The sequence below is a fragment of the Salmo salar genome, chromosome ssa19 (assembly GCF_905237065.1).
Source record: "Salmo salar chromosome ssa19, Ssal_v3.1, whole genome shotgun sequence".
In the NCBI taxonomy this organism is placed as follows: Eukaryota; Metazoa; Chordata; class Actinopteri; order Salmoniformes; family Salmonidae; genus Salmo; species Salmo salar.
The window spans coordinates 78,096,940-78,124,873 of NC_059460.1; the positions used below are offsets into that span (position 1 = coordinate 78,096,940).

At 40.2% G+C, this 27,934-nt stretch overlaps 1 protein-coding gene and 1 long non-coding RNA gene across 2 annotated transcripts; one reads left to right on the plus strand and one right to left on the minus strand.

The window, feature by feature from the left end:
- Positions 1 to 1,389: 1,389 nt before the first annotated feature.
- Positions 1,390 to 16,182, plus strand: LOC100136486 (myosin-6). Its single transcript, XM_014159699.2, has 40 exons — positions 1,390 to 1,574; positions 1,705 to 1,746; positions 2,792 to 3,000; positions 3,348 to 3,491; positions 3,583 to 3,739; positions 3,829 to 3,856; positions 3,942 to 4,047; positions 4,197 to 4,289; positions 4,713 to 4,776; positions 4,867 to 4,965; positions 5,387 to 5,490; positions 5,668 to 5,806; positions 5,906 to 6,024; positions 6,229 to 6,378; positions 6,481 to 6,651; positions 6,823 to 7,132; positions 7,229 to 7,302; positions 7,489 to 7,694; positions 7,791 to 7,914; positions 8,450 to 8,586; positions 8,676 to 8,931; positions 9,144 to 9,386; positions 9,469 to 9,645; positions 9,736 to 9,881; positions 9,957 to 10,047; positions 10,140 to 10,529; positions 10,636 to 10,762; positions 10,860 to 10,978; positions 11,064 to 11,260; positions 11,977 to 12,160; positions 12,803 to 12,968; positions 13,275 to 13,399; positions 13,487 to 13,795; positions 13,900 to 14,103; positions 14,205 to 14,501; positions 14,652 to 14,756; positions 14,856 to 14,951; positions 15,070 to 15,204; positions 15,532 to 15,580; positions 16,056 to 16,182. The coding sequence occupies exons 3-39, from the start codon at positions 2,800 to 2,802 to the stop codon at positions 15,550 to 15,552; spliced, it is 5,814 nt and encodes a 1,937-aa protein (XP_014015174.1). The 5' UTR covers positions 1,390 to 1,574; positions 1,705 to 1,746; positions 2,792 to 2,799; the 3' UTR covers positions 15,553 to 15,580; positions 16,056 to 16,182.
- Positions 16,183 to 18,424: 2,242 nt separating this feature from the next.
- Positions 18,425 to 26,334, minus strand: LOC106579613 (uncharacterized). Its single transcript, XR_001322690.2, has 3 exons — positions 26,086 to 26,334; positions 20,375 to 20,423; positions 18,425 to 18,674 (listed from the first exon to the last, which is right to left on the minus strand). It is a non-coding gene; the product is annotated as an uncharacterized lncRNA (long non-coding RNA).
- Between the last annotated feature and the right edge of the window lie 1,600 nt (positions 26,335 to 27,934).

Sequence of the window (27,934 nt, forward strand, 5' to 3'; positions counted from 1 at the left end):
AAGGAGGGAAACTCTCTCTGTTGATGACAACCACTTATACAGTATTATCACTTCATAGACAACTTGTAGACAGCTTCACACTAATGCACTCACAGCCATCTTGACCTTTAACAGCATGTTACTACAAATGTAAGACCTTATTATGCCCCTTGGGTCAGCACCTTACATACTACTCTACACAGACGTTTCTAACCTGATTAGCCAGCACCTTACACTAGTTATTTAAAACATTTTACATTTTGAGTCTCCCTTGTTAAAACTAGCATGAGTTTCTTGAAAGTGGCATGTACATCTAACTGCCAAAATAAAGGAAACACTTGAGTAAATGAGGGATACAAAGTATATTGAAAGCAGGTGCTTCCACATAGGTGTGTTTCCTAAGTTAGTTAAGCAATTAAAACCTTATCATGCTTAGGGTCATGTATAAAAATGCCCAGTTTCCCATTCTTTTGACTACCATGGCTAGAAGAAAACATGTAAGTGACTTTGAAAGAGGGGTCTCAAAGGAGCATAGGGGGTTTAAAGGTTCTGTGTGTCTCAGTCACCAGATCTCAACCCAAATGAACACTTATGTGAGATTCTGGAGCAGCGCCTGAGACAGAGTTTATCACTACCGTCAACTAAACACCAAATTATGTAATTTGTCCTGGAAGAAATGGTGTCACATCCCTCCAATAGTGTTCCAGAGACTTGTAGAATCTATGTTCTGGCAGGTTGTTGTGGCCCAATGCCCCTATTAGGACACTTTATGTTGGCCTTTCCTTTATTTAGGCAGTTTACATTTTATCAGACGCTCTTATCCAGAATGACTCAGAGTAGTGAGTGCATACATTTTCATACTTTGCTCCATTTGTGGCTTAAACTAATTGAATTATGGGCTCTTCATAAACTGTACACCCAAAGAACAATTTCACAGGGTTATTTTTGTCATCAAGGACAAAGGGAAAGAAACTATGTCACGTCAACAAGATGAGGTCTAGTTTGATACTTCAGTAGCTGTTACAATGCATAGAAGAGTGACCTTGTCTTGGCGAACAAAAGACAGCTGCACTTGTCATAAGAACCCTATTGTGAGTTTACGCACTGCAGCAACACTTTCTCGTGTCCCCCCCAAGTGTTCACAATGAGCAAAGTATAACGGGGTATTTCTTAACAAAAAACGGACATACATTACTTATGGTTTCAACGTTTCAAACTGTTTTTGGAACGAACTTACTTTGTGTCATTGCATGTTAAAATATATAATTGGATTAATTCCCATTGGTCAAATATACATGCTTGGCATTTTTAGATGACTACAGTGCCTGAGACTGCCCTATGATCAAGTGGGCTTTCAATGCAGCCAATTTCTCCCCTCCTCTGTCCACCCTGGAATAGCCTGTTGTTAGAACGAGCCTGATAGGTCAAAAGAGGTATACACCTCTAGCCCCAAATACAGATCTTTTGAAATAATCAGTTTAATTCATGTCCTGACATGGCCCATCTCCATATAGGGCTGATCAACACTCTATAAAGAGTGATGGAGACCAGGGGAGACAGACCAGGGAAGACACAAGGCACTGGACATCCTGAAGGTAAGCATATAGAGGCAGTCTGCTGAGGAGGGCAAAGATAATCATCACAGGACCTAACAATTGTCCTTACCACATTTAAACTGGCAAGTTGATTGATATTGGTCTTTATATTTGTCTATTTCATTCTCAGTGGAGATCCTTTCCAACCTATCCAAGGTGTGACCAACAACAGGTAAGAATCATAATCCTCTAAAATAGAGGTTCTACAACATGCTTCCTAGTGGTTTAATGTGTTTCATGAAAACTATTAACAGTTTGCCAAATTCTTATTCTAATGCCATTTTTTATTTTGATCTGTACTCATCAATCTAGTCAACTTGTATATGATGCATAATACGTCTTTCCCGTATAGTAATTACATGTAGTCAGTGTCATCACTAACACAAGCTGTAGATTTGAGCTACAGTGGACCTAGCTACTTTTGGTCTGCTGTGAACCTCACATGTTTTGGTTTATTTTCAATGTGCTATTGGTTTGCTGACCTTCATATTGTTCAGATAAAGTCTTATCAATCTAGGATTCTAAATATGGTAGCCTACAGGTGTTCTGCCTCGACACAATTTATTTAAGCTATTATTTAAAAGTTCTATTGGTCTGCCATGCTACAGTATATACATACAGTGATACTAATATTTCAAATTGATTTAGGTCTTTGTGGGTAACATTTTTGGGACCAATTAAAATAATAATAATTTAAGTATTAAGGCTAATTTACAAGTATAGTGTAGAGAATCATTGTACCATCTAAAATGATGTGAAATAACTTTTACATAACCCAAAATATTTATATTTTCAGCTTTTTGAAGCTGTTGTACAAAACCGAAAGTAAAATACACAAAAACAAAAGTTAAGACCGGGAAGCATAGAAATAGTGCATATAGAACAGATATACCGCTTCCTAGCCTTGCTTTCAATGATCATCACATATCTATAACACATATTTCTATGTTAATTTGGTTGGGTCGCCCAAAAAGTGACATATTGCAGCTTTAAGTTTGAGAACAGTTTGTTATGAGAATCCTAGCATACAACAAACCTTGGCAACAATGAGAAGACAGCCACATGTAAATCTATAGTTTAGCAATTGTAATCTAATAATACATACACAAATACATACATATCCACAACAAATACATGATATTATTCCAACTCAAATCTGGTACTGTGTGTAATATATACATATGTATGCATTCAATGCTCTTTTCCTGCCTGCACAGATTTAAGAATGGGGGACGCATTGATGGCAGAGTTTGGGGGCGCAGCTTCCTATCTGCGTAAGTCAGACAAGGAGCGTATGGAATGCCAGACTAGACCCTTTGACATAAAGAGAGAGTGCTATGTGCCAGACCCTGAGGTTGAGTACGTCAAGGCCACAATCACCAGCAGAGATGGGGCTAAAGTCACCGTTGATACTGAGTTTGGAAAGGTAAATATTTTGGTGAAAAGCATTTCTGAAAATATATGACCTGGTGAAAATCACAAGATAATACATTTTCTACTAGGATAACTCTATGATTGATGAACAGTTAGTTATAAACTGAATTGAGTTATGCGTTTTACTGTTGACTATAAACATTCTTCTCACAAGAGATAACAAAGAGCAGAATCCTGACTTGAGATCTTTAACTTTTATGCAAATCAGGCATTACATGTAAATGGTTGATTTGTAAAAATTCAACATTGTGTGCAATCTCAAGATAGGATTTGTCTCCAAAGTGAATACCTCTACACCTTGAAAATGAAACAAAATCATTTAATTTGCCCATCTTTCAGACTGTTACTGTGAAGGAGGACGACATTCACCCCCAGAACCCGCCAAAGTTTGATAAAATTGAGGACATGGCGATGTTCACCTTCCTGCATGAGCCTGCTGTGCTGTTTAACCTCAAAGAGCGTTACGCAGCCTGGATGATCTACGTAAGTCATGCCTGACTGCTAATATCTCCATTAAATCAAACATTCATTCAAATGGATGAAACTAAATCTGCATCTCCCTCGTCTTCCACAGACCTACTCAGGGCTGTTCTGTGTCACTGTCAACCCCTACAAGTGGCTGCCAGTGTACGATCAGTCTGTTGTCAATGCATACAGAGGCAAGAAGAGGACAGAAGCTCCTCCTCACATCTTCTCCATCTCTGACAATGCCTACCAGTACATGTTGTCAGGTAAAATATCACTTTTCCTTTTCATCTACATTGGCATATCAAAAGATTTTTGTGTAATGACACATTTACTGATAATTCTCTTTCAACAGACAGGGAAAATCAGTCTGTTCTTATCACGTAAGTACATCAACCAAAGGTTACATTGATTTGAGGCTATTTAAAATTAAGATCAATTCTGAGACGTTTGTATTTTCAATCCCAGTGGAGAATCCGGTGCTGGAAAGACTGTGAACACCAAGAGGGTCATTCAGTACTTTGCCAGCATTGCTGCTGTCGGTGGAAAGAAAAGCGCTGCAGAAGAAAAAAAGGTAAATAGAATGCAAATGTTCATCATTATCGATCCCAAATGAAACATTCTTCATGGCTGGATGAGCACATGTTGACAAAATCCATTTTTACTCATGGAGTATTGGTGTTCATTGCAGCATTTTCTCACTGTATGGATGTTGGTTTCTAGGGGACGCTGGAGGATCAGATCATCCAGGCCAATCCTGCCCTGGAGGCTTTTGGTAATGCCAAGACCATCAGGAATGACAACTCCTCTCGATTCGTAAGTTTGGTCTCTGTTTGCAGTCAAACACCATTCAAATCTTATCATAAATGTTCATCTGATCCACTATCTTCTGTATTTGAATTTTATTAGGATAAGAATTTTATTAGGATCCCCATTAGTTGATGCCGTGACGTCAGCTAATCTTCCTCGGGTTCATCAGCTAATCTTCCCTTTGGGACTGTATGTGTGCAACAGACCTGGGTTTAAATACTATTTGTTTGTTGTTTCTTTCAAATACTTTGTGTTTGATCGAGCATGCCTAGAGTGTGAAAGGTGTGATTTAAACTTTTGGGACTATTCAATCAGTTCCATTACACCACGCAAGCTCAATCAAGCACACCTATTCAAAAAGAAAACAAATACTACTTGAACCCAGATCTGGTGTGCTCATTCATTTCTGCTTTTGACAATAACTTACAGGGTAAATTCATCCGAATTCATTTTGGAGTCACTGGGAAGCTTTCGTCTGCTGACATTGAGACTTGTGAGTACAATAGTATATTTGCTCAGAATTGAACAGATCTCTTTGACAGGAAACACATTAATACCAAAAGCACTTTTCCATACTGATCAGATCTTCTGGAGAAGTCACGTGTAACTTTCCAGCTCAAGGCTGAGAGAGACTATCACATCTTCTACCAGATCCTGTCCCAAAAGAAACCAGAACTGCTGGGTGAGTATTAAATCATCAAACACTACTGAGCAGGGTTAAGGTCTAATGCTGAATTCAACTGAGAACTTCTGATTACAGTGGGGTACAGATTTATTGGATCCCATGATAAAGATGAGCAAAACAAATACTGTATAAAATAAATAATACAAATACCGAGCTACATTTTTTTTATTATATACATTTTATACTAATTCAATTGCTCAGAGAAAGAGATTTTGTTGAACAAAATCCTTGTGAGGACAACGTCATTGAGCCTTTTTCTAAAATGACATTGGATAACACATTGGGAGGGATCTTAGACCAGCGGTTCCCAAACTGTTGGGTGCGCCCTGGTCGGTAGGGGGGCCCTTACACTATATTATGTTATGGCCTATACCACAGCCTGAACACAAATCAAACTGTGCTGTTCGATTATTTTCAGAGATGCTACTCATCACCAGCAATCCCTACGACTACGCCTTCATCTCCCAAGGAGAGATTGCCGTAACTTCCATTAATGATGCAGATGAGCTAATGGCAACTGATGTGAGTAAAATATGTTCATGAACACTGTATGTGATTGTAAGTAAGCATTTCACAGCAAGGTCTACACCTGTTGTATTCAGGGCATGTGACAAATAAAATGTGATTTGATTTTGATCTATTCCACTTATATCCAACTCTCTCTCCAATACAAAACAATGGCTTTTATTTCGAAACTAGGATGCCTTTAATGTGCTTGGATTCTCCCAAGAAGAGATTAATGGCATTTATAAGCTGACTGGGGCCATCATGCACTACGGCAACCTGAAGTTCAAGAATAAGCAGCGGGAGGAGCAAGCAGAGGCAGATGGCACTGAGGGTGAGCACTGATTAAAAACCTCTCACTTTAACATAAGTAATGTCTGAAAAATCTGGCGGTCAGAGTGCCTCCACCAACCATAAAACTTTGCCTTTACAGATATTGACAAAGCTGCATATCTGATGGGCCTGAACTCTGCTGACCTGGTCAAGGGGCTGTGTCACCCAAGGGTCAAAGTAGGAAATGAGTGGGTCACCAAAGGTCAGAGTGTCGACCAGGTGAGTCTCAAGAAAGTTGTACATTTCCAGGAGATAATAATTTTGAGCATAAAACTTCTGTTTAGAGTTGCTAATATTTTCATGCCTGTGATTCCCCATTGACGATGCTTTTAAGTCCAGGGCCTGATCTGTGTCTGGGAAACTGTCCCTATGCTTTTATGTGGAGCCTATGTTTTGGTAAATTATTTTCTCAATATTTTGTAGGTGTACTACTCCATTGGTGCACTGGCAAAGAAAATTTATGAGAACATGTTCCTCTGGATGGTGATAAGAATCAACCTTACTCTGGACACAAAGAACGCTCGCCAGCACTACATTGGTGTGCTGGACATTGCCGGCTTTGAGATCTTTGATGTGAGAGTTTGATGTACATTTTATAAATAGGACACGTCATAAAACGATTCATCTAAAACATTACAGCTGACAAAATAAAGTAACTGTAAACTTCTATTTCAGTTCAACACCTTTGAGCAGCTGTGCATCAACTTCACTAATGAGAAGCTGCAGCAGTTCTTCAACCACCACATGTTTGTGCTGGAGCAGGAAGAGTATAAGAAAGAGGGCATCGTCTGGGAGTTCATTGACTTCGGCATGGACTTGGCTGCCTGCATTGACCTCATTGAAAGGGTTGGTGTCTTCAGTTTCGCAGAAGTTTAATTTATATGTTTGAATCTTTAAGATTTCAAACACTACAAGGGCAATCTTCATAAATGTGCTTCAACAACAACTTATTCTCATATTTATTCACTATGCTTTTCCCTTAGTATTCATTTATTTTCATTCATTTTCCCCTTTCAGCCCATGGGTATCATGTCCATCCTTGAAGAGGAGTGCATGTTCCCCAAGGCCAGTGATTCTACATTCAAAGCTAAGCTGTATGAGAACCATCTGGGCAAAAATGCATGCTTCCAGAAGCCTAGGATTATTAAGGGTAGACCAGAGGCCCATTTCTCCCTGGTTCACTATGCTGGCATTGTTGACTACAACATTGGTAACTGGCTGGTGAAGAACAAGGACCCGCTGAATGAGACTGTGGTCGGACTGTTCCAGAAGTCAAGTCTTAAGTTCCTGGCCAACCTCTTTGTGAGCTATGCTGGTGCAGAAGGAGGTACTATGTGTTTTTATCGGCAAAGACTACAAACATCTAAAATAAATACAAATGTACATGCCAATAATATATTTAATTGATGTCATTATCATACAGCACCTGAAGAAAAAGCGGCTGGAGGAAAGAAGAAGAAAGGCTCTTCCTTCCAGACTGTGTCTGCATTGCACAGGGTAAATCTGACTTTAAATCAATATACTTCAGATGTTTTCAAATTGCAGATAATAACAAATGTATTATATTTGCGCTAAATTTGACATGTCTATGTTGTGGATTGGCATGTTAGCATTAAATGCCGTTATGACTCGTGAGGTACTGGGAGTCATTTATAGAAAATTCTACATGTGTCGTACTTACAGGAGAACTTGGGTAAACTCATGACCAACTTGAGGTCTACTCACCCCCACTTTGTGCGTTGCCTCATCCCCAACGAGACCAAGACTCCTGGGGCCATGGAGAATCCTCTGGTCATGCACCAGCTGCGCTGTAACGGTGTGCTGGAAGGCATCAGGATCTGCAGAAAGGGCTTCCCCAACAGGATCCTGTATGCTGACTTCAAACAAAGGTACAAATTATTATGCTTTTATTATGCATAAATTCAACTGTTTTCCTATTCAGGGGTTCTATTTTTGAAGATAATTGCTTTCTGATTTAAATTCAGATACCGCATCCTCAATCCAAATGCTATCCCTGAGGGTCAGTTCATTGACAACACGAAGGCAGCAGAAAAACTGCTGGGCTCTCTGGACATTGACCACACCCAGTACAGATTAGGACACACTAAGGTACGTTCTCTAAATAGATGAAAAGCAATAAGACCTGTTGGACCAGCAGCAATTACAGGGTCCAAGCAGTTACCACTAGGTTAACCTGAGAAATGCCACTTGAAATTACTGATGATATACCACTGAGCATGCTTACTACATATCATCTGTCTCTAGGGGAAATGGATCAAGTCAACGGATACAAATATTTACCATGTAGTAGATCTGGCTATATATAAGATATTAAAAGCATTGTGGCCATACTGTTTGAGATAGACTTTCTGTACATGTTTTTTTTAAAACTCGCCCATTTCTTTCACTCTCGTTCATGCTGGGACAGAAGTTATAAAATCAACTGCACATTACAGGGCCAACTTGTGGTCAATTTGTGCCATTTTCGCAGAGGCAAGAAATTAGCAATCTAAACATGACTACTAAGTTTTGTAAATCTGGGAGATACCACATTCAAGTTATTTATGGTCAACAGGCAGAAAAATACAATCGTACAAATACAAGACAATCCATGCACCAAATTATGGCCTTGGTTTATCATTAGGTGTTCTTCAAGGCTGGTCTCCTGGGAACCCTTGAGGAGATGAGAGATGACCGTCTCGCTCTTATCATCACTGGCATGCAGGCCCGATCACGTGGTCTACTTGCCAGAATTGAGTTCCAGAAAATTGTTGACCGCAGGTTGGAATAAGAATAGATAAAACTTCTGCAGAGAATATGGTGGAGGTGGAAAAGGGTGTATAAAAAGCTACTTCTATTCCATTTCACAGGGATGCCTTGCTTGTGATCCAATGGAACATTCGTGCCTTCATGGGTGTCAAGAATTGGCCCTGGATGAAGATGTTCTTTAAGATCAAACCACTGCTGAAGTCAGCAGAGACTGAGAAGGAGATGGCGAACATGAAGGAAGAATTCCTGAAGCTTAAAGAGGCTTATGCTAAAAGTGAAGCCCGTAGAAAGGAGCTGGAAGAGAAGATGGTCTCCCTTATCCAAGAGAAGAATGACCTGCAGATCGCTGTTCAAACTGTGAGTAACTTTAACTGCACTACAGTTACGTTGCTGCACTCACATCCTTTGTCAATACTGCCTTAGCTAACTACAGAAATGTAAAAACAGAGAAAAAGGAGACATGATTTGCTAAATAGGTATGCACAATCAGCGGAGCATTTGTAGTCTCCAAATATTTTGCCACCAAACAGAAAATTTGATATACTTACAATATACTGACACATTGACAGTCAGAAGACACTATTGGTGATGCTGAAGAGAGATGCGAGGGTCTGATCAAGAGCAAAATCCAGCTTGAGGCCAAAGCCAAAGAGCTGACAGAAAGACTGGAGGATGAGGAGGAGATGAATTCAGAGCTGACTGCTAAGAAGAGGAAGCTGGAAGATGAGTGCTCAGAACTCAAGAAGGACATTGATGATCTGGAGCTCACTCTGGCTAAAGTGGAGAAGGAAAAGCATGCCACAGAGAACAAGGTAAAAGTTGTTCTTCATTCTTGTATTGTTAAAACGCCAATTGATTGTTTTGGATGAAAGCGTAATGACATTGTTTCCTTAGGTCAAAAACCTTACTGAAGAGATGGCAGCTCTGGACGAAATCATTGCCAAGCTGACCAAGGAGAAGAAGGCTCTGCAGGAGGCTCATCAGCAAACATTGGATGACCTGCAGAGTGAGGAGGACAAGGTCAACACGCTGACCAAGGCCAAAGCCAAACTGGAACAGCAAGTTGATGATGTGAGTACCAAATAGGAAATAAAAAATTACAACAAAGTAATATTCTAAAATAGGCTACAATAGAATATTGTTTAATATATCCCTTATCAGCTTGAAGGGTCTCTGGAGCAAGAAAAGAAGGTGAGGATGGACCTTGAGAGAGCCAAAAGAAAGCTGGAAGGAGACTTGAAGTTGACCCAGGAGAGCCTAATGGACCTGGAGAACGACAAGCAGCAACTGGAGGAGAGAATGAAGAAGTAAGATCACAACCCACAAAATCGAATGAATAATTACTTTACAGAAAGCTCTAAAATGTGTGCTTTACTTATCAGGAAGGATTTTGAGACGAGCCAACTCAACAGCAAGATTGAGGATGAGCAGGCCATGAGTGCCCAACTTCAGAAGAAACTGAAGGAGCTGCAGGTATTTTAATAGTATTGTTGAAAAGGTCATCTTTGTGTTACACTTGTTTATGTTCTGTTCTTACCAAAACATTTGAATTCCAACCATTTCAGGCCCGCATTGAAGAGCTGGAGGAAGAGCTTGAGGCTGAGAGAGCTGCCCGTGCCAAGGTGGAAAAACAGAGGGCAGACTTGTCCAGAGAGCTGGAAGAGATCAGTGAGAGACTGGAGGAGGCAGGTGGAGCCACTGCTGCCCAGATTGAGATGAACAAGAAGAGGGAGGCTGAGTTTCAGAAGGTGCGCAGAGACCTTGAAGAGGCTACTCTGCAGCATGAGGCTACAGCTGCCACTCTGAGGAAGAAAAATGCTGACAGTGTGGCTGACCTGGGAGAGCAGATTGACAACCTTCAGAGAGTGAAGCAGAAGCTGGAGAAGGAGAAGAGTGAGCTCAGGCTGGAGCTGGATGATGTGGTCTCCAACATGGAGCAGATTGTGAAGTCCAAAGTACGTGGTATCACTAAGCAATCATAAAATGTGTTATCGGTACATGCTTTTTAATGATGGAATCTAGTGACGGTCTTCTGTCATTCAAAAACAAATCTGTTTTTAGACAAACTTGGAGAAAATGTGCCGCACTCTCGAGGACCAGATGAGTGAATACAGGACGAAAGCTGAGGAAGGACAGCGATCCATCAATGATTTCACCATGCAGAAAGCAAAGCTTCAAACTGAGAATGGTATATTAACTAAAAATCGGGACATTCACATGAACAGCAACAACAAATAACCAAATAAGTAATATCATTTGAAATAATTAGAATTGCATTAAAACAGGTGAACTTGCCAGACAGCTGGAGGAGAAGGACTCTCTGGTCTCTCAACTGACTAGAGGTAAGCAGTCCAACGTTCAGCAGATTGAAGACCTCAAGAGACAACTGGAGGAGGAAGTCAAGGTATTTATACAGAAAATGAAGTGTCAATAATCAACTTCATTTAACCTCCGGCATAATTTGATTCTTTACAAAACGTCCTTACCAGGCAAAGAACGCACTTGCCCATGCAGTGCAGTCTGCTCGCCATGACTCAGATCTGCTGAGGGAGCAGTATGAGGAGGAGCAGGAGGCCAAGTCTGAGCTGCAGCGTGGCATGTCCAAGGCTAATGCTGAAGTGGCTCAGTGGAGAACCAAGTATGAAACTGATGCCATCCAGAAGACCGAGGAGCTTGAAGATGCAAAGTAAGGATGTTTAATTTAAATTATTATACAAAAGTATTGTAACCAATGTTATATATATATGGTGGATACAGATTCAGGAATGGCTGAAGAATTGCAACATTTACCTGGTTAACTCTGCAAATAGAACTGCTGGGTGATCTGAAAAGTCATAGTCAATCGATCAATAAAATAATAACTTGTGAAACATCACAACTGTATGGTGTTCAGAGATAGATGGGAGGGGTTGAGGGTAGCTGAAGAATGTGACTAAAAACAAACAAAAGATAATTCATGTAAAATATACTGTGTCTGTAAAATGTATATAGTATGTATAAGATGGAAGTAGGAGCCTAACTGTTGTTGTTGTCATCCATTAGATTACTCCAATTAGGGGAGGGATGGTAGGGTTTGGGGAAAATAATAAACAAACACATATTTAAAAAATATATACATTTAATAATATATCTTTATAAAAAATATATATATGGGGGATTGGAAAGTATGCAGACAATTACATTGACAAAAGCCACAATCTATTTGCAATATTGAAGCTGAAAAAAAAAAAGCAAGGTTTCTTTCTTACTTTCTCTTACTTTTAAGGCTATTCAACATTGGCTGAATTAGTGACACACAAAAGTACATGATGAATGATACATAGATTACCTGATATACAACCATTAAATATCAGACAGAAAAAAGGCAGATGTCGTAAATGTTTCTCATCTATGTCAATCCAGGAAGAAGCTGGCTCAGCGTCTGCAGGATGCAGAGGAAGCTGTGGAGGCTGTTAATGCTAAATGCTCCTCCCTGGAGAAGACTAAACACAGACTCCAGAATGAGATTGAAGATCTCATGGTGGATGTGGAGAGGTCCAATGCATCTGCTGCCGCTCTGGACAAAAAGCAAAGGAACTTCGACAAGGTAAGAAAATAAATTGTAGACAAGTCCTATTAGCTTTCATTACCACTGTGATTATTATTTGACCCTGCTGGTTATCTATGAACATTTGAACATCTTGGCGATGTTCTGTTATAATCTCCACTCGGCACAGCCAGAGGAGGACTGGCCAACCCTCATAGCCTGGTTCCTGTCTAGGTTTCTTCCTATGTTCTGGCCTTTCTAGGGAGTTTTTCCTAACCACCCTGCTTCTACACCTGCATTGCTTGCTGTTTGGGGTTTTAGGCTGAGATTCTGTACAGCACTTTGTGACATCAGCTGATGTAAGAAGGGCTTTATAAATACATTTGATTGATTATAGTACATGATAGGGACAGCATGTAGCCTAGTGGTTAGAGAAGCGGGCCTTGAGTCCCAGCTAAGATGAGAAAATCTGCAGTTGAATTAGCCGACAGAAGGTTGCTGTCATCATCCTACATACCCTTGAGCAAGGCACTTCACCCCCTATAATTGCTCCAGGGGAGTTGCACTGCGGCTGACCCATTGCATTTTGCCCGTGTTTTCTCGGGGGCTTAGGTTGTGAGCATCGTTCTTCTGTAAGTTAATGGACAATAAAGTACATCTTATCCTAATAATATACTGTATTGAAACCACTTACGTTTCCAGGTCCTGGCTGAGTGGAAGCAGAAGTTTGAAGAGTCTCAGACAGAGCTAGAGAGCTCCCAGAAAGAGGCCAGATCTCTCAGCACTGAACTCTTCAAACTCAAGAACTCTTATGAGGAATCTCTGGATCATCTGGAGACCATGAAGAGGGAGAACAAGAACCTTCAAGGTCAGAGCATGTGCATTATTGCCTATATAAATTCGTTAATTAAAGATCGATATGTTATAGAGATCACAAAAATATTGAGGTTATTAGGCTTGGGTGTTTTTCCATATGTACCGTATACTGGGGTATTTTGAAACACCGACGGTATGATTTTCAATACTGTAAATTTAACCATCTAAGATGTGCCAAATAAATATGCACCAACGGTAATACCGTATACCCCGGTATGAAGGTATGAACATCTGGATACAGCCCAACCCTACTAGTTGTCACAAAAAGATTCTGATGTAAAATTACATTTTTCCACAGAGGAAATTTCTGACTTGACTGAGCAACTTGGTGAGGGCGGAAAGAGCATCCATGAGCTGGAGAAGATCCGTAAACAGCTGGAGCAGGAGAAGGCTGAGATACAGTCAGCTCTAGAGGAAGCTGAGGTAAGAATAGAAAACATTTACTCATAGTGAAAGTACCAGAATTGAATTGTAAAATCTTCTAAACTATGGGTGGCTGTGTTCTCATAGGGCTCCCTAGAGCATGAGGAGGGCAAGATCATGAGAGCACAGCTGGAGTTCAATCAGGTCAAAGCTGACATTGAACGGAAGCTAGTGGAGAAGGATGAGGAGATGGAGATGAATAAGAGGAACCAGCAGAGAGTGGTGGATACCCTGCAAAGCTCCCTGGAGTCAGAGACTCGCAGCAGGAATGAAGCTCTCAGGCTGAAGAAGAAGATGGAGGGAGATCTCAATGAGATGGAGATCCAGCTCAGCCAGGCTAACAGGCAGGCAACAGAGGCCCAGAAGCAACTTAAGGGTCTTCATTCCCATCTGAAGGTAATACTTCCACACCATTGTGAATTAAAAACATTGCTTGTGCCTTCACAAAAAGCCAAACCACACTGTGAAACAAAATATAGTAAAATCAATTGTCTCTACAGGATTCTCAAATGCAGCTAGATGATGCTCTTCGTGGCAATGATGACCTGAAGGAGAACATTGCTATTGTAGAGAGACGCAACAACCTGATGCAGGCTGAACTGGATGAGCTGAGAGCCATGGTGGAGCAGACTGAGAGAGGCCGCAAACTGGCTGAGCAGGAACTGCTGGATGTTAGTGAGAGAGTTCAGCTGCTGCACTCACAGGTAAGACGGTAATAGATAACAATTCGTGTTCTCCTTAAAATATCTGTGATTAGAGATTTGTTGAGGTTATATTAAAATAAATTTGTCATATATATGTGTAGAACACCAGCCTGTTGAGCCAGAAGAAGAAGCTAGAGGGTGACACATCCCAGCTTCAGAATGAAGTGGAGGAGGCTGTGCAGGAGTGCAGAAACGCTGAGGAAAAGGCCAAAAAGGCCATTACTGATGCTGCCATGATGGCAGAGGAGCTGAAGAAGGAGCAGGACACCAGTTCTCATCTGGAGCGCATGAAAAAGAACATGGAGCAGACCATCAAGGACCTGCAGCACCGCCTGGATGAAGCTGAACAAATTGCCATGAAAGGTGGCAAGAAGCAGATCCAGAAGCTGGAGTCCAGAGTAAGTGTCTGAGGCCCAGCTTCATAATCTTCTATTAATTCTAAATCATTTTTTATATTTATAGTCATATTCCTAGCTTTAATATTAAAAGCAGTGGTAACTAACAACGTAATTGGAATTAATGTGTTAACATTCATCATGACTTTCTAGGTGAGGGAGCTAGAGAGTGAAGTGGAATTGGAGCAAAGGAGGAGCAGTGATGCTGTGAAAGGAGTCCGTAAATATGAGAGACGCATCAAGGAGCTCACCTACCAGGTACATCATATATTTTAATTTAACAATGCACTATTAACATGTTAAGAATCAAATGTAAGACACACAAATGACAATTTTTTCCTTTCTTTTTGGCTACAGACTGAGGAAGACCGTAAGAATTTGTCCCGTCTTCAGGACCTGGTGGACAAACTGCAGCTGAAGGTCAAATCCTACAAGAGAACTTCAGAGGAGGCTGTAAGTAGAAAACGTTCCATCATCCAACTGATGAATCTGTAATTCTCAAATTGTTGTTAGCAAGAAACTTAACATTATTCACAGGATTTTTAACATTCATATTTAACATTGTTCACAGGAGGAACAAGCCAATGCTAATTTGGGCAAGTTCCGCAAGATTCAGCATGAACTGGATGAGGCAGAGGAGAGGGCTGATATCGCTGAGTCTCAAGTTAACAAGATGAGAGCCAAGAGTCGTGATTCCGGCTCCAAGGTCAGTGAAGTTGCTGTTTCAATGTACATAGTTGTAATGGTTATAATTAAGCAGATTCCCATTTGTAATGCATGGTAAAATCCTCAACCTCAAATCGCTTCAAAGCTAAAGTCTGGGATCTGGGACTCTGTTTAATGGTCATTTCAATTCTCTAAATTCACCCATTGATTCCTGAAGAAAATAAGTAATACATTCATTATTTGTTAAATTGTTACTAAGTAACTATACCTGGTGAAGTTCCCAACTGTAAAATTTCAACCAGAGGTCACAGTATAAAATGGCAGTATAAAACATTTTCTCTTAATCAATCCATCTTCTCTGTCACAGAAAGGAAAGGATGAAGAGTGAGGTCAAGATTTGTGATGTTGGCTCCCAGGTCAGTTCTTTCCATCAAAATAATTATATTGGTTTTCATTTGTCATGTATGACGACGGCCCCAACATCAATAGCTTTGTAAGTATTTGATGTCCAATAACCATACAACTACATATAAAGTGTTATTCTATTATATACATTTGAATAATGTTTCCTGTCATGGGTTAAAAAATGTTTTTTCAAAAGCATAATATTTATTGGTTTAAGTGGTGACTTACTGTGATGGCAAGCAATGCATTTTTATTTACTTATAAATACTAGACATTTACTTAGACATCGTTGCGTCTTTAAATATTTTTGTAAAATCTTTAATTTACTAGTAAACAGTTTGTGTAATGCATGATGTTTGTAGTGTATTCTATAAACTCAGCCCCATTGTTTAATTTATAGTTGATGACCCACAGAATATTATAAGAATGTTTTTAGTGTTCACAATAGTTAATTCAATTTCAACCTTTATCCATCTTCTGCTACAGAAATGTCATGATGAAGAGTGAAGCTCTCGGATGGACCTTACTGAAAACCTCCTGACTGTAGTGATATAGTTTTCTATATTCTCCATGTAACATGAGCAGAATAAAGAATAAAGTCAAGTTAAAATAGGCCCTCTGTGTTTTGCTTGTTTCTATTACAAACAGGAATTCCAGACATTTTATAAGCATGAAATCAACTATTATTTAACTAAATTAAGTAAACACTGGTTTTCATAGAATATACTGATAACTTACCCCAGACAATCAGGAAAATAGACAAATATCTCTGGCGGTGCTCCTGAGCCAAATTGTGTCCCCTAAATCAGTGGCTTCTAATGAGGGGTACTAGGACCCCTGGGGGTACTTAGCCTATCCACAGAAAGGGAAACTACTACCCACACCGATGAACAATATATTTTGTTTGCCTAAAACTTAGGATTTGTGAGGTTTCATGACAATTTGATTAATATTAGATCATATTTGCATGTGACCCAACATTACATCCATGGAGTATCTTTATCTACTAACAAAAAGGCGCTAGAGTTTTAGCGTTTGTTGATTTTCTCTTGAAAGAAATCAACACAGCGACAATTGTGGCAAGTGAATTTACACAACATAAAATCATCAAAGATCAGTGGCTTAGCATCGTTATGGCTACGTCCCCTGGACACTTGTTCCCGTTATCTAAACGTTCTCAAAAAATCTGTCACTGAAATTCACACTTCTACTCAATACAACACATTGAATTTAACTTCCCACTGTTCACTGTATAATAGAATGCTGCATAGAATGGCTGTTTTGCTCATATTTGCAAAGGCTTACCTGTGATCCAGGCTGATTCACATGCGGCTGTGATTGGGAGTCCCATAGGGCGGCACACAATTGGCCCAGCGTCGTCCGGGTTTGGCCGGGGTAGGCCGTCATTGTAAATAAGAATTTGTTCTTAACCGACTTGCCTATTTAAATAAAGGTTAAATAAAACAAATGTAAAAAACATTTGGCTGGAGGAATGTCATTGTGTCAGTAAGGGAAAGCTGCATGAAAGCTTCTTTACTCTTCAGACACACTTTCCCTCTCTTCCTTACACACTCTGTCTCCCTCCCTTTCATAAACACACACACCACTCTCTCTCTCTCCCCCCCCCCATAAACGCACACACCACTCTCCTCCCCTCCCCCACACACACACACAACAATGACATTACTCAACTCCCAACTTTTAAAACATTAAGCAACAAACGGAATTTAAGGAGCACAAGAAACACATTTATTTGTTATATAGTTTAGGCTTACATTAGGCCTACAGTGCATTCGGAAAGTATTCAGACCCCTTGACCTTTTCCACATTTTGCTACGTTACAGCCTTATTCTAAAATTGATAACATTTATTTTCCCTCATCAATCTAAACACAATACCCCATAATGACAAAGCAAAAACAAAATATAACATTTCCATACGTACTCAGACCCTTTACTCAGTACTTTGTTGAAGCACCTTTGGCAGCGATTACAGCCTCAAGTCTTCTTGGGTATGACGCTACAAGCTTGGCACACCTGTATTTGGGGAGTTACTCCCATTCTTCTCTGCAGATCCTCTTAAGCTCTGTCAGGTTGGATGGGGACCGTCGCTGCACAACTATTTTCAGGTCTCTCCAGAGATGTTTGTTCGGGTTCAAGTCCGGCCTCTGACTGGGGCACTGAAGGACATCCGCAAGCCACTCCTGCGTTGTCTTGGCTGTGTGCTTAGGATCGTTGTCCTGTTGGAAGGTGAACCTTCGCCCCGCTCTGGAGCAGGTTTTCATCAAGGATCTCTCTGTACTTTGCTCCATTCATCTTTCCCTTTTCATCTTTCCCTTTTACTGAGGAGTGGCTTCCGTCTGGCCATTCTACCATAAAGGCCTGATTGGTGAAGCGCTGCAGAGATGGTTGTCCTTCTGGAAGGTTCTCCCATCGCCACAGAGGAACTCTGGAGCTCTGTCTGAGTGACCATCAGGTTCTTGGTCACCTCCCTGACCAAAACCCTTCTCCCCCGATTGCTCAGTTTAGGCGGGCGGCCAGCTCTAGGAAGAGTTTTGGTGGTTCCAAACTTCTTCCATTTAAGAATGATGGAGGTCACTGTGTTCTTGGGGACCTTCAATGCTGCAGACATTTTTTCGTACCCTACCCCAGATCTGTGTCAGAGCTCTACGGACAATTCCTTCGACCTCATGGCTTGGTTTTTGCTCTAACATGCACTGTCAACTGTGGGACCTTATATAGAGAGGTGTGTGCCTTTCCAAATCATATCCAATCAATTGAATTTACCACAGGTGGACTCCAGTCAAGTTGTAGAAACATCTCAAGGATGATCAATAGAAACAGGATGCACCCAAGCTCAATTTCGAGTTTCATAGCAAAGGGTATGAATGCTTATGTAAATAAGGTATTTCTGTTTTCTAAAATCCTTTTTTTGCGTTGTCATTATCAGTATTGTAAAATAATGTATTTAATCAATTTGAGAATAAGGCTGTAATGTAACATTTTTTGGAAAAAGTCAAGGGGTCTGAATACTTTCCAAATGCACTGTATATGAATCCTACCTTTGAAGCACATCTCATGACTAGCAGACACTTTTCCTTTCTTCCTGTGTCAATCCACAAGTTACCAGGTTGTTATTTGTTATTAAACCCATAATTATCTACCTGGGATTAGTTTAAAACGGCCCGCACCATGGTTTGTGAAATGTTCAAAAATGCCTGCGAATGCCGATAGATATATAAAAAGTAATCTCCGGTATTATGGGTCATATTTTTGTCATATGGGTCATATTCTTTTAACCGTTTAGACTAGAGACAAGCCATCTTCTTTGCTGTAAAGCTGGAAGCTGTCACAGGCGTCGTAAGGAGTGGACCAAAATGCAGCGGGTATATTGATCATCTTCTTTACTTTATTAAACAAAACACTTAAACAAAACAAACGACGAAAACAGTCCAGTAAGGTGCATAGACGAAACCGGAAACAACCACCCACAAACACAAGTGAAAAACGAACACACTTAAATATGGTCTCCAATTAGAGACAACTACAACCAGCTGCCTCTAATTGGAGGTCATTGAAAAACACAACATAGAAATAGAAAACTAGAATAAACATAGAAATAGAAAATATAGAACATAAAACAAAAACCCGAAACACACAAAACAAACACCCCCTGCCACGCCCTGACCAAACTACAATGACAATTAACCCCTTTTACTGGTCAGGACGTGACAGAAGCATGGCTGTCGTGAAGTGGTGCTCCATTGTCCTTCTCTGACACTCAGAGGCTGCATGACAGTGAACTTGCAAAGTCTACTCAGATTGGCCTGTGGTCTTGACTAAAAGAGGCGATGAAATTATACAATGTATCAACATTGCTTGCTTTGCTCGCTGCTCCAATGTAACACATGTACAAATCTAACAACAGAAGAGTCAGCAGGGTCTGGGTCTGCATCCCCGCAGCTAAATTAAATCTTTTTTTAACTGACGGAGGAATAAATGCGCACGAAGAGTGGAGGGAAGCAGGTGAGTGAGGGCTGGTCGAGAATGCGACCTTGCGCATACAAGAGACCATCAAATAAAAATGTTATTTGTCACATGCGCCGAATACAACAGCTTACCAACCACCAAATGTGTTCTAGAATCCATTTTAGTATTTCAAAACCAGTGAAGTTATTTATTCTACGACCGGTACCAAGGCCCTTTGTAGGGTCATGTGAAGGTTATTTTACAATGAAATGCTAACTTACAAGCCCTTAACCAACAATGCAGTTTTAAGAAAAATACGTGCTAAGTAAAAAAAGTTGCAAATAATTCAAGAGCAGCCGTAAAATAACAATAGCGAGGCTATATACAGGGGGTACTGGTACAGAGTCATTGTGCGGGGGACTAGTGGCTATTGCTTAAATTCAACAGAATTTATAAACAAAACTGACTTTATAAACATTTTATAAAAGGCGCCAGGCAGGTTCTTTAGATCGGTAGGGCTGAAAAATATGAAACGGTACTAAGGTATTCAGCAATGTTCGAAGTATCGTGACGTTTTGGTACCGTGATATTACCGTGCTACCAGTATACACTTTAACACTAGTAGAGAGAAGCATGGAAGTAATGGAAAAAGGTACTTTCATAATTCTGTCAGTCCAGCCAAAGCAATCCAAATTGACCTCACCCAGAATTCAATAGAAATGTTAATGTCGGATACCATGTTTAGCACCTTCTTTATGAGCAAAAGAGGGAATAACACACATTATGTATTACTATCCATATTAACAGGCTAATACAGGATTTGTAAAGTTCACCCACCTCATGATAAGGATTTCAATAAGAATTCCGGTCCTCAGTGGAGCTGCACCTACAGGAATGGAATCAGATCAGACATATTCATTAAAAGAAAGGTGAGAGTGGGGCAGCAGGCCATCTTGATCCTTCAATAGGGGAAGCACAGATGAATAAGGCCACACAAGCATGAAGTTACGGAACGCTGCATCAGAGTGTGACTAGTGTGTGTGGTAAGGCAGTTTGATTGGAAGAGGAGTCAGGTCTGAACAGCTGGGGGCTGTTCCCAATTCCCTAAGCCGCATACTACGGTTGCGTGAACACTTTAGACAGCACCATTAATTACTTAAGATATATTAAGACATTCTTACAGTAGGTTCAAACAAGGCAAGGGACCTAATTTAACCTTTATTTAAGCAGGGGTCCCAATGAAACCACGGTCTCTTTTTCGAGGGAGCCGTTCATTACAAGACCAAGTTTTTTTTGTTTCTAAACAACCACATTTCCTCAGTGAAGAGGTCTTCTAGTGGTTAGAGCGTTGGGCCAGAAACCGAAAGGTTGCTGGATCGAATCCCCGAGCTGACAAGGTAAAAATCTGTCGTTCTGCCCCTGAACAAGGCAGTTAACGTGGAGGCAGTCCCCCACACCTCTCTGATTCAGAGGGGTCGGGTTAAATGCGGAACACACATTTCAGTTGAAGGCATTCAGTTGTACAACTGACTAGGTATCCCACTTTCCCTTTCTAAGGCTTCAACGACTTACTTTGGAGCAATCCCTCCTTTAGATGGTGCTAAAAGGTGGTATTGCAGCTATTAACCCCTGACCTAAAACTTAACTCTTTGCTTGCTGTTGTAGCCTCCTGCCCTCAAGCTTCCGCATTCCCATCCTCAACTACGGTTCAATCACACGCACCAGCTGGTTCTCCAAGTGAATGCTTCTCAGAAATGTTTACTCTCTTTGGCCTTGACAAGCATGCATTGGTTATAGTAAACTTGAAATAATCAATACATTCCCTCCATTCACTTTTAGTGATGCTTCCGTTCAAGGACGAATATTGTAGTAATATTGTAGTAATTATTATTAGTAATCATCTTAAATTGCTTTATTTATCTGTGACTAAATTTCAGTGGACATTTTTATAGACCACTATCTAATCTCAAATATCAATGTACCTCACAAGCTGTCCATCTCAATCAGAGAAAGGCACTCAGCAACATTATATTCCATTTTGTAATGGAGCGATTTCCGCTACCAGCTGTGCTGTTTCTCCCTGTAGCCTGGGCAGCACAGTGGTAAGTTTCTCGAAACCAAGTGAAATCACTAAAAAATGTCTGGACCCTTCTATAACATGCCATTTACATGAAAATTAGATTTGGTTTAAATATAGTGAACCAAACCAACACCACACAAACCAGCAACTTGAGAGACAGCAACAGCTACACTCCCATTATTAAAGACACCTCCTATATATTAAGGCTTATAACTCAATCACAACCATACCTGTATTCTGCTTCTGTTGGTGCTTCTCTATTCATTTCTTCATCGCACTTTTGAAAGACTCTAACTAAAATATAACTATGAGTAACATCATTGTTGAATGTTTTTTTGGTAATTAGTCGTTAAACAATGCTTTCTAGCTGAAAAAAAAACACAAAACTATAATATTTATTCACCCAATTTACTGTCTTCCAACTGTGTACAGTTGTGTTTACGTGAGTTGTCAACAGTACTGTTTCTAAAAGCAATTTCTGATTGAGTCGTTTACCATGAATGTGATCTATGTAATGCGATGCTACTGGCGGCAGAGAAGTCAGGCGCAGGAGAGCGGAAACTGATTTACAACGGTTGTGTTTAATAACCATAAACCACCGTCAACAGAACAATAAAATAAATGGGTCAAACAAAACCCGGTAAATACCAGCATACCGTGCACAAGCACTACAACAATTACGGACAAAGACATGGGGGGGGGGACAGAGGGTTAAATACACAACATGTAATTGATGGAATTGGAACCAGGTGTGATGGAAGACAAGACAAAACCAATGGAAAATGAAAAGTGTATTGGCGATGGCTAGAAGGTCGGTGATGTCGACTGCCGCCCGAACAAGGAGAGGGACCAACTTCGGCGGAAGCCGTGACAATCTATGCGAACATGAAAACATTGCCTTTAAATAGCTTAATTGTCCACAACCTGCGATCAGCAATTTATTAAGAGGGGCCAAGCTCTGAGCAGTTTATATCAGTATGTTATAACTCCTAAGGAAAGTATAGTTGGGGACAGTGAATTCTGTATTCTGCAAGTAACTCATTTAGCCAACTAGTTCGTAAATTCACTCTGGAGTGTCAGAGTGCAGGCTCTGGGCCGTTTGTAAATTCAGAGCGTTGCCAGATTTCCTTTCGGAAATTCAGTGAGTTTCTCTCTCAGAGTGTTCAGAGCGCACACTTGATGCTCCAGCCAACAAGTAGGGTTGATATGAGCACTTTGGCCTCACAACGCCAGTAAAGCACCCAAGCTAACTGGCCAATGTTGACTAGCTTGCCAACTACTTCCAGACACAAATTATTTGTATTTTGTCAACATATCATGTCAACATATTGTGACATAGAATCAATGTGAAAAATACATTGGATTTGAAAGAAGTCATCAACAAGTACTGTTTTCATCTCATTTCAACAAGTGTTGTAAACATTTAAATTAGAGTAAAACTTCAATTTTAATACATTGATAACTTGACTAGTTTGAACACAATCATCAGAACTATGAATACGTTGAAATTGCCTTGAAAATTCCACATAGAAACATAAAAAATATTTTTAATCCTATTTTCAATATATATTGGGTGGTTGAAATTATGTCGAATTTCATTTTTCATTAGACATTTTATTTGACTTTGTTTCAATGTTGATATTAAAATGGTATGTTTGAATCAACGTCATTGTTTCTACGTCATGCCATCAACCTAAACAAAGAGGTATATTGAAATAAAGTGTGAAGCCACAGTCCAACGATTCCTGCCTGAACATCGTCTCCTATGAGGAGTAATGCACATCAGCGAGAACAAGTTGAAGTTGTACCCTACTTTCAATGCTTACAAAGTTGATTGAAATGAGATGAAAACAGTACTGGTTGATGACTGTTTTCAAATCCAATGTATTTTCCACATTGATTCCACGTCACAATATGTTGACAAATTACATTGAAACAACGTTGATTCAACCAGTGTGTGCCCAGTGGGATCCCTATGAATATTTTACTCGCCGAGCTGGTGACTGTTTTCATGTTATCAAGAGGGATAGTGATCGTAACTGTTTTACTGGCAACAACTTAATACTTTTTTTAGCTGACGTTTACTGACACCTGTCGAAGACACCATGTTGTTCGTAAAGTCCTAAAATATTATGCAATCTGGCACTCTCAAACTAGAGTGCTCTAAACTCTGAGTTGTTGCCAGAGTGAATTTACAAACACATCCTTAATTGCAAAAGACCAGACCTATTGAGTTACCTTAATAAATTAACATTCAAGGAATTAAGATGCAAATCCTATAGGCCTACACTACTCACAACAATAATACTTACTCTTCAAGCCCAGTGCAGTCAAAAATGACATTTCCTGTGTTTTATATATATTTCCACACTATGAGGTTGGAATTATACTGTACAATTGTCACAATTATAATGCCCTTTTAGTGTGAGAGCTGAAATGTCAGTGTGTATTGGTGGGATGGCGTTTTGGCCTGCCTGTTGACATTGGCAACAGTAAATTAGTTGATAGACCAATAAGAAAGAGAGTTCCAAACCTCTGCCAATAACAGCTAGTTTTCAGTTTTCCCCTTCCCACTCAGACCACTCCCTGACAGTCCTAGCAAAATTCTTGCTTGAAAAATTGCTATTTTCTAAGAAGCTTTATGTCTATTTTTGACCATTTGAATGGAAAACAATCAAAAGGTGTTTAACTGTTACCCAGAAATGACTTGATATTGCGATATAAAAACATCTGCATTGGACCTTTAAACTTATTATGCATGTCTATTCATTCAATATTCCTTCTTTATGTAGTATGCTCTAGTACCTTCTAATTGAAATCTGGACTTCATAGCCAGATCCTCTGCTTTTATTTTTATTCCCTCTAACTTGAGACATCAAGTGGGTGCAATTAATTATCAGGTACAACATAAAACCATCAGACCTCCAGGGAAGGATGGATTTGAATACCCCTGCTCTAAAAGTTTAGTACTAGTAATCTACACTTTAATGTAGCAAGTATCACAGCTGTGTGCTGGAAAACCTTGGTATTGCATGGGTGAGGTTGAGCTGTGACGCTTATTTGAATTTCCTGGCCTTTTGATTATTTTATAATAGCCTAGGTTCTGCGTGTATGTTTAACCATATTTTGAGGACGTTCATGGTCGTAAATGTTTTGATGATTCATATACAATTTATTTTACATGAAATATACTGAACAAAAATACAAATACAACATGTAAAGTGTTGGTCCCATGTTTCAAGAGCTGAAATAAAACATCCCAGAAATGTTCCATATGCACAAAAAAGCTTATTTCTCTGAAATTTTGTGCACAAATTTGTTTACATCCATATTAGAGAGCGTTTCTCCTTTGTCAAGAAAATCCATCCACCTGACAGGTGTGGCATATCAACAAACTGATTAAACAGCATGATCAATGCACAGTTGCACCTTGTGCTAGGGACAAGGCAACCCTAAAATGTGTACTTGTGTCACACAACACAATGCTACAGATGTCTCAAGTTTTGAGGGAGCGTACAATTGGCATGCTGATTGCAGGAATGTCCGCCAGAGCTGTTGACAGATCATTTGATGTTAATTTCTCTACCATAAGCCACCTCCAAAATCATTTTAGAGAATTTGGCAGTATGTCCAACTGGCCTCACAACCGCAGACCACGTGTAACCACACCAGCCCAGGACATCCACATCCGGCTTCTTCACCTGCGGGATCATCTGAAACCAGCCACCCGGACAGCTGATAAAACTGAGGAGTATTTCTGTCTGTAATAAAGCCCTTTTGTTTGGAGAAAACTCATTCTGATTGGCTGGGCCTGACTCCCCAGTGGGTGGGCATATGCCCTCACAGGCTGTACCCCTGCCCAGGCATGTGAAATCCATAAATTAGGGTCTAATGAATTTATTTAAATTGACTGATTTCCTCATATGAACTTTAACTCAACAAAACCATTGACATTGTTGCATGTTGTGTCTTGTTAAGTATAGTTATGAAAAGTGTTATACTACCTTTAATAAAAATCTTTAAAAAATAACTACTAATACATGAACAAAAAGAAGGTCACATTTCATCTGTTACCCTTCCTACAGTAAGGGTGAAAGTACAGGGACTGTGAAGTGACCTCCTGGGCTGCAGACTCAGAATGTTCTCCCTGTACTTCCAATGTTGTCCACTTGGGGAAGGTAGAAAATAAACTGAACTATTATCCACCTGTTTACTGGCTTCTAATGCCACTACTGGTTATCAGAACACAAAACAAATGATCTATACCAAAAACGAAATGGGAGTAAGGTCCTGTAAAATAATGGCTTTTCGTTCAGTCTTTGGGATACAGACCATGACACTCACTAATTTCCAATTTTATAATAATAGCCACACTTATTTCTTAAAAGATGATATCCCTGCACCTACACATTGAATACCGCATACTGACAGTTATGTACGAGTTACAGATAATGTCATTATGACTTACCTTGGTCAGTGCTGATTATCTTGCTAGAGGAAGGTTTTTGGAGGCTGCTCCTGCATCACTAGCCTACCTCCTTCACTCACTCCCTGTCAGGGACCCCACGTGCCTTGGTGAGGAAAAGATGGTCTCAGCCTGGGGGAGCCGTGGAGATGGACTGGCAGTCTGTCATTCTATGGAGACTGGATGACAGGAGAATAGGTTAAGGTGAGTTCATGTGTTCAAGTACATCAAGCAAGACTCAAATAACCCCCTTAAAACCCATTCAGGAATTGACACCATATAGCAAGACCACACACACACACACACACACACACACACACACACACACACACACACACACACACACACACACACACACACACACACACACACACACACACACACACACACACACACACATACTTACCCAGCCGCCAGGCCCCATACCACACACACTGAGACGGCAGTGGAGGGCACAGCCACCCCTTCTCCCCTCCACACAAACACACGACAGCTGGGAATGGGACCCTTAGCAAGTCATTGAAGGGCAGGAGATGGTATGTTCAGCTTTGGAAACTATTGCAGAACATCAAGGCTGAAGTGAGGCGCAAGGTGTGAAGTTGAAAGAGTCAAAAGGCCTCCAGTATACTATAATGCACAGGTCTTGAAGGAGGTAATACACTTTCCAGCTATGTCACCCTACATCATCACCTTAACAGCTTGACTTTCCCCATATTGTACATGATGCCCTGACAGCTATCTTGATCTTTAACAATGTGGCACTTACAAATCTAAGACCCCATGCTCCTTGTCTCAGCACCTTATCAGATATCCACTTAGTCTAATGGAAATTTAAAGGGAGAGAGTGGAATAGAATTGTATTAAGACTGAGTTGATCCATACTTTACACGAAAGACGCTAATAAATAAGGAGATAAAACTATAAAAGGCTATTTACCAAGGTTTAAATGTCATATTGTCTTTGAAAGTGAAAGTTTTACGGGAATCTGGCCTGTTCGACACATTTTTCTTGAAGGAGCACTAAATAATTATTTGTAAAATAAAAAAATATCTTTCTTTCAAACTTAGGCATGACGCCCTGGGTGGAAGTCTGACGCCCTGGGTGGAAGTTTTGTTAACAACTCATGTAAGTAAGCATTTCACTGTTAGTCCACACCTGTTGTTTACGAAGCATGTGATAAATACCATTTTATTTGATGTTGAGTCCCCCAACATGAGTTGCTTGAGGAAGGTGGCTTGTGTTCTTCCATTTGTGTCCTGGAAATATTTACATGAAAAGGTTGCAGCTATTACAATGTCACATGGTGAGGGCCACAGTAGAAGGAATCCAATAAGAATTTCACAGGTTTATATTTGTCCTCAAGGATAAAAAGTAGACAATGCCACGTCAACAAGATGGGGCCTAGGGTTATGCTTACAGTAGATGGGAATCTCGGCGACAATGCATAGGACAGTGACCTTGCCTTTGTGAACAAATGAGGACAGCTGCAGTTGTCTTGCAATGATTTCACACCATGCAAGAAGACTATCATGTCATCTCAATGACCTTAAGCGATCACAACACGCAAACAACAAAAGTGTTCATAAGAAAGATCCAAGTTTGTTGCCAAACATTTACTAGAACATAAAATGCAAAACTCAAAAAATGAATCTTCATAAAGACTTCTCCCCCTTACTGTCATTGCTGACATATTGCACCAAAACACTAAATGCAAAGGATTTCCAATGCTCAAACTTACCAGATTGATAAGTGTTGGACATACATGGTGCCTGAAACTGCTCTATAAAGGAGGGTGCTAAAATAGTCTCTGAAATGTCCTAACGTCGTCATGTAGCCATCTCGTAAAGTGACA